This window comes from Neomonachus schauinslandi, unplaced genomic scaffold (genome assembly GCF_002201575.2).
Source record: "Neomonachus schauinslandi unplaced genomic scaffold, ASM220157v2 HiC_scaffold_1222, whole genome shotgun sequence".
Classification (NCBI taxonomy): Eukaryota; Metazoa; Chordata; class Mammalia; order Carnivora; family Phocidae; genus Neomonachus; species Neomonachus schauinslandi.
Genome location: NW_025409912.1, coordinates 1 through 7,400, shown reverse-complemented (window position 1 = coordinate 7,400; position 7,400 = coordinate 1). Strand labels below are relative to the sequence as shown.

Here is a 7,400-nt window from a genome sequence, read left to right as displayed (position 1 = left end):
GACAGCAGGGTTACCATCTTCCCTCACTCCCACTTCCAGCCTCCAGAGCCTGGTTCTCTCCCCACTCAGGAGTTTTCCCAATCCTCTCCCGCCATCACTCCCTCTGTTTGCTGCCAGCAGCCCTGCCAAACCCCAGAGGGACCTCCCACACCCTCACACTCCACCTCCTCTTCTCAAGTGCCCCCTTCCCACTGGCGGGGAAACCCAGCCCCGGGAAGGGGGAGTAAGCATGCAGACCAGGAGACACAGGAGCCCCTGCCCACCCTCTGTTGTCTGTCCTCAGTATTCTCACACACCAAATGGGGAACATTAGTAGCACGACTACTAACAGCAACAATAGAAATGATGAACCTAGTGAGCTCCCCCAGGGACCTGGGTAAGACCGGTGAGGCTTTCTGTAAATTATGCCCCTTGAGACAGTTGGGACTATTTGGCACCATATGGGTGGATGTCATTACTATTTCCAAGTCCTTCCCAGGCCCTCTGCCACGGAGACCACAAGTTACTCTTCCTTCCTTAGAAAGGTTCCACTTAAACGTGGCTCTGGACTTCTACCCCTTTCCCAACCACAGACAGGCAATGACACTGATCCTGACCTTGCTCTGAGGTCCCAGTGGGGATTCTGGGCACCAGAGGAGGTACTGTGTCCAAAGCAAAGGTCGGTCAAAGCCTGGGGGAGGTACCGACTCTTTGATCCTGCTGGACTCCCATATACTTCTTCTGGGAACCCCCATCACAGCCAGGGGTCCTCCCTCACCCCAAGACCCTCAAATCCACTCCCTGGGATCTCCCCTCCAGAGACCTTTAACTGTACATCCCTCCTCAGGAAAAAATCCCAAAACTATGGCCATACATGCTGTCCCATTCCAGCACTCTTAAACCCAGATCTCTGGATTCTTTTCTCCTAAGATGCCCTAATACATAATTTTTGGGCCAATTCTCATTCTGAGCTCAAATCCAAAGTTCAGGACTCTGAATCTATATATTCTAAAATCTTAAGGTTCAGAATTTGTCTACTGCTTCACCCAAGTCTACAGACTTGGGGTGGCCCTTCTGAGGCGTGACACATTCAGTCTTGGGGACCACTCTCTGTTAATCTCCCTGAGTTCCCCTCTTCCCTGCCTTGCTGGCTTATCCCAAGCTCAGCTGTGAGTCTGGGGGTGGGGGGGGGGGGAGGCAGTGTAGCTGGGAAGTGAAATGGCAATTAACAAACAGGACCAAAGTCCACCCTTCTCTCCCAGGTCGTATAAAGGCAAACAACCCCAGTCAGCACCATCTGACCATCTCTCCCAGTACCACCATGCTGGCCTCAGGGCTGCTTCTGGTGGCTTTGCTCACCTGCCTGACCACAATGGTCTTGATGTCTGTCTGGAGGCAGAGGAAGCTCTGGGAGAAGTTCCCTCCAGGACCCACCCCATTGCCCTTCATCGGGAACTACCTGCAACTGAACACTCAGCAGATGTCTGATTCCTTCATGAAGGTGTCAGGACAGGGGATGGGTGGAATGGGGGTGAGCCTGGGAGCCTGCCTAAATGAGCTGGGACTTGGTGGCAGGGGATGGGCAAGGTTGGACCAGTCTTAAGAAAGTGGAAATGTGCAGGTTGGCCAGCAGGGTCCTACATAAGAAAGAGCAGATTTTGGGATGTCCAGGCCCTTCAGTATCAGAACCTGGGGGAAGTGCATGCAGTAGGTGAGAGCTGGGCACAGGGCCAGTTCCCAGTGCGGGCCGCAGCCTCTAAGCATTCACCTGCATCAGATCAGCGAGCGATATGGCCCAGTCTTCACGGTCCACCTGGGGCCCCGGCGCATCGTGGTGCTGTGTGGACACGAGGCGGTGAAGGAGGCTCTGGTGGACCAGGCTGAGGAGTTCAGCGGGCGAGGCGCACAGGCCACCTTCGACTATCTCTTCAAAGGCTATGGTGAGGAGCTCCGGGTGGGGGTGCGTGGCCAGGCACACTTGATGGTCTCAGTTTCCCCACTGTTCTTCTCCTGACCTCACCCGCCCAAGGTTGTGGCCAAGTTCTACCCCTGCTTCCCTCTGTCCTTATTCCTGGTTATTGTGGCCTCTCCTTGGTCTTCTCTAGCTTGACTCAGTCTCTATTCCCCCTGCTTCTCGGCCCATCTCCCTATTCTCTCTCATGGATGCCTCTTCTTCCTCTGGGTCTGGGAGAAGCTCTTGGGATTTCTGCCTTGAAGCCCTGGTCCTACATCCCCATGTCCTTGCCTCTCTCCTGATTCTTTTCTTCCAACTCTCTTTCAGTATTTCTCTGACCCTCAGTTGTATCTCTCTCTGTCTCCCTCACCCCCCAACCCATCCTTCTCTACTCCTGCTCTCTGCCTACCTCTGTCTCCACCCCTCCCTGCCTCACCAGGGGTGACGTTCAGCAACGGGGAGCGCGCCAAGCAGCTCCGGCGCTTCTCCATCACCACGCTGCGGGACTTTGGAGTGGGCAAGCGTGGCATTGAGGAGCGCATCCAGGAGGAAGCGGGCTTCCTCATCGAAGCCTTTCGGGGCACACATGGTGAGCAGGCCTGGGAGTGAACAAGAAAGAGCGGTACACCCACAGGGACCCACGCTGTCTCCTCCGGGAAGGGGACTGGCTTGGGGGAGGGCATCTGGGCTCCAGACTCTGGGATCTTGTGCTGGAAGTTTGGCTCCTCACTCCAGTGCCCTCCTCCAATATTCAGGCTGGCATCAGACCGCCCAGTTGACACTCCCCCAAATCCCTGTCTCTCCCCAACCCCATCCCATTTCCCAGGTGCCTTCATCGATCCCACCTTCTTCCTGAGCCGAACAGTGTCCAATGTCATCAGCTCCATTGTCTTTGGGGACCGCTTTGACTATGAGGACAAAGAGTTCCTGTCACTGCTGCGTATGATGCTGGGAAGCTTCCAGTTCACAGCTACCTCTATGGGGCAGGTAACCCATCCCAGTCTGGCTCTATAATACCCCTACCACAACCCACCAATTGCTTTCCCTCATGGAGACAGGTGCCCTAAACTCCCATCCTCCTATAGTAGGGTACCCTCAAAACCAGCCCCCACTCTTGGACAACTGAACAGTTGCACCAGAATAGAGGACAGGTGCCCAGTACCCAGTTTCCAAAGACACTTGGATATCTCAACAGTAGCTCCTCACCAGAAGGAGAAGGAGGAGAAGGAGAAGAAGAAGAAGAAGAAGAAAGAAGAAGAAGAAGAAGAAGAAGACGACAGAGGAGGAGAAGGAAAGGAGTAGGAAGAAAAGGAGTAGGAAGGGGACAGGGAAGTGGAAGAGGACAGACAAGGAGGAAAAGGAAGAGGAGGAAAAGAAGGAGAAGAAGGAGAAAGAGGAGGAGGTGGAAGGGGAGGGGGAGGGGAAGAGGAAGAAGGAGAAGAAGGAGGAGGAGGAGAAAGAGGAGGAGAGGAAGAGGAAGAAGAGGGAAGAGGAAGAAGGGGAGGGGGAGAGGAAGGAGAAGAAGGAGGAGGAGGAGAGGAAGAAGGAGTAGGAGGAGGAGAGGAAGAGGAAGAGGAGGGTGGAGAAGAAGAAGAAGAAGGAGAAGAAGAAGAAGAAAAAGAAAGAGGGGAGGGAGTGAGGAGGGGAAAGAGAGAGGGAGAAAGAGAAGAAGGAGAAGAAAAGAAGGAGGAGGAGGAGGAGGAGATGGTGACCAGAGCCTGAAGACAAGAAACACATCCTCATACCAGCTCTCTCACCTGGGCAGGTGTTCCCATCTGGACTTACCTTAATATCTAACAGTTAGTTGCTCCCTATTAAGATATTCCATCTTTCTATCTGAATATCTTAACACCTGGACAAGTAACCACCCCAGCCAACTTCCCAAACACCCAAACACCAGGTGCTATAAAATCCAGCCCATCAGAATCATTTGATATTTACACAGGTGTCCCACACTGGCCCACTAGAATAGCTAGTAAGTGCCACCTACAAGCCCAGTTAAATATTTGAACATCAGGGCAGGTTCCAATAATGATTCCCTAAATGTGTAAACACACCTGGACAGACTGCTCCCCAAATACTGAAATAAGTATCCCCCAACCCAGCTCACTCAAACACCTACAGATGTGCCCCCTATCAGCCCATGTGAATATCTGAAACACATGAACAGGTGTCTCCCCCCACTTTAACACCTGTATACCAGCCCCACTTAATACGTGAACACCTGGACAAAAGCCCCCAATTCAGATCCCCTAAATATCTGGACAATTGTCTCAAACTTGTGAGACCAATTGAATGCTTAAACACCTAGATATGTGTCTCCCAACCCAACCCTGCCTGAATATCTGAACACCTAGATGTGTTCTCCAATCCAGCCTCACCTGAATACCTGAAACCTGGCTACGTGTCCCAATCCACCTCACCTACATTCCGGGACAAGGGCCCTCATACTTAACTCACGTGAAAACTTAGATATCTCCTCCCATCAAGCTCCATATAAATCATAAATACCTGGACAGGTGCTTTTAACCCACTGCCCTTCTTGCCCCAAGAAAGGCACCGCTCCCAGCAGGACTTGCCCGTGAACAACTACCCTTCCCTGCCTTTCTTCCCTCCCCATCCTCAGCTCTGTGAAATGTTCCATTCAGTGATGAAGCACCTGCCAGGGCCACAGCAACAGGCATTTAAGGAGCTGCAGGGTCTGGAGGACTTCATAGCCAAGAAGGTGGAGCAGAATCAACGCACCCTGGACCCCAACTCCCCGAGGGACTTCATCGACTCCTTCCTCATTCGCATGCAGGAGGTACAGCTCAGCAGCCAGGGCGGACAGCTGCAAAGCCGGGCAGAGGGATATTAAGATATTCCATCTTTCTATCTGAATATCTTAACACCTGGACAAGTAACCACCCCAGCCAACTTCCCAAACACCCAAACACCAGGTGCTATAAAATCCAGCCCATCAGAATCATTTGATATTTACACAGGTGTCCCACACTGGGGTGTGGGACAGGCTGGGATGGGGCGAGCAGAAGCCCCTTCAAATCATCCCCCTCATAACATCCTCACAATCTCAAGAATAATACCCGTGGCTGCTCCATCCACCAGCACTTGTCCATGGGCAGGACCTGTGTGCGAACCATAAAGCAACACTTCCATACCATGCACTCGCTCTCTGTATCCCTCTCCTAAATATTCCTACCTTAAAAAAGTGACACCAGGGCTGATGAGTAAAGGACAGGTAGGCAGCCAGGTAAAGAGTGTGGGAAGGACATTTTGGGCAGAGCCAGCAGCCTGAACAAAACCCTGGCAGAACTAGGGTCTCTCTTCCCACCTCTGGTCTGGACCTAAGAGAGGTGGGTCCAAATGGAAAGACCCCAGAAGGGCTCTGAGAGCCCTGAAGGGAGTGGGCCTGGCCTGAAGGCCTCTCTCCCTTCAGGAGCAGAACAACCCCAACACGGAGTTCTACATGAAGAACCTGGTGCTGACCACACTGAACCTCTTCTTTGCGGGCACTGAGACGGTCAGCACAACCCTGCGGTACGGCTTCCTGCTGCTCATGAAGCACCCAGAGGTGGAGGGTAAGACTGTGGGGGCGGGGCAGTGAAGTGGTGGCCACAGACCCTCACACTCCCTCTGAGCCCACTGCAATGTCCCCACATTTCCCAGATGTCTGGAACCTCAGACATACCCTGTTATCCAGATGCTAGGTGATATTCTGCTGATAAGCACCAGCTGAGTTTCACTGGCTGTTAAAATCCTGAAATATCTGAACGGATGGGTAAATAGCTCCTGTGCTGGGTCACAGCTCCCGTGTTGAGACCAGGTGAATAGGACACTGCACCAACAATGCTTATGGTCAAGGCCTGTTTTGAATGATCTACGTCCATATCACACATGGATGTACATATTTGGACTATCATCTCCACCCTGAGACCCCTAGATACCTAAACACTTTCCCCTCCTCCCACAGCCAAGGTCCATGAGGAGATTGACCGGGTGATTGGCAAGAACCGTCAGCCCAAGTTTGAGGACCGGGCCAAGATGCCCTACACAGAGGCGGTGATCCATGAGATCCAAAGATTTGGAGACATGATCCCCATGGGCCTGGCCCGCAGAGTCACCAAGGACACCAAGTTTCGAGAGTTCCTCCTCCCCAAGGTACTTTCCTGCCCCACCTAAGGGGACCTCCAACCTGCTCCCTGTGACCCAGCACCCCATTCCCCTTAGAAGCTTCCCAGCCCCTGTCCCACTGCCTCAATCAAACACTTCCCCAACCACCACGACCCTTCAACCTTCCCACTCAGAGATTCTTGAATCCAGTATCTCCCCAGAGCTCTTGCTGCAGGGATTATGAACCCCATGTCCCCAAACGTCCTCTCTCAAAAGACATGAACTTCATTTCTAGACCTCCTCCCTCAAGGACACGAGGCTCGTGTCTCCCAAAACATCCCGCCTAGGAGACATAAACCCAATGTTTTTCAAACTTCCTGTCTCTGGAAGCATGAACCCCCATGTCCTCTCAACCTCCTGCCTTGGGAGACATGAACTGCACATCCCCTACACCTTCTGTCCTAAGAGACACAGAACCTGTGTTCTTCAAACTTCCCTTCTCAGGAGACGTAAACCCCATGTCTGCATAGCTTCCTGTCTCAGAGAACTGAATCTCCTGTCTCCCAAAGCTCCTCCCTAAGAGGACCCACACTCCTTCCACACCTCCCATTTCTCATCACCTAGGGCATCCCAATTGTCCCTCCAAGCTCCATGCATTTTCAGCATCCTCTACCCCCACTCCACCTTATCAAATACCCCTTCTCCTCCTCACCAGGGCACTGAAGTGTTCCCTATGCTGGGCTCCGTGCTGAGAGACCCCAAGTTCTTCTCCAACCCCCGAGACTTCCACCCCCAGCACTTCCTGGATGAGAATGGGCAGTTTAAGAAGAGTGATGCTTTTGTGCCCTTCTCCATTGGTAAGAGACCACTGTCTGCTGCCAAGCCACCACTCCCACCAACAGGGGCTCCTTCGTCCCAGCTCTCTTCTCTAAGGTGTAGCCTGGTGTCTTTCTCCAGCTTGGAAGTCCCTCTCATGATCTACCTTGGAACCCCTCAGCTGCAACCCCCATAACGACTTGAGCTTAAGCAGAAGGATAAGGATGATCACACCTGTTTCAGAGATGGGGAAAATCAAAGCCCTTAGTGAGTCAGACATTTGTCCAAAGTCATTTAAATTCTTTAGATTCCTCAGTTGGAGGTGAGGGCCCAGCAGCCATATCTGAGTGTGTACTTGGAGGGAAGGGACATCTAAATTTCCCATTGCTACAGCTAGCTCATCCCCATCCCATGCACAAGGGAAACTGATGCTCAGAGAGGATTAGAGACATCTCTGGAAGTCTCTCAGGCCACGCTATTCCAGCCCCTCCTCCCTGGGAGAAAGCTTCTGGGGGTGGGTAGAGGGGCAAGGGAGCAGACC

The 7,400-nt window shown here is 52.7% G+C and overlaps 1 protein-coding gene across 1 annotated transcript; it reads left to right on the top strand.

Moving 5' to 3' along the window:
• Positions 1-1,282: 1,282 nt before the first annotated feature.
• Positions 1,283-6,913, top strand: LOC110590333 (cytochrome P450 2A13; the record flags this gene model as incomplete). The annotated part of the gene is made up of 8 exons (XM_044912327.1): positions 1,283-1,480; positions 1,757-1,919; positions 2,373-2,522; positions 2,760-2,920; positions 4,560-4,736; positions 5,370-5,511; positions 5,904-6,091; positions 6,759-6,913. Coding segments are annotated over exons 1-8 (1,316 nt in total), but the record flags the coding sequence as incomplete, so codon positions are not given.
• Positions 6,914-7,400: the final 487 nt, after the last annotated feature.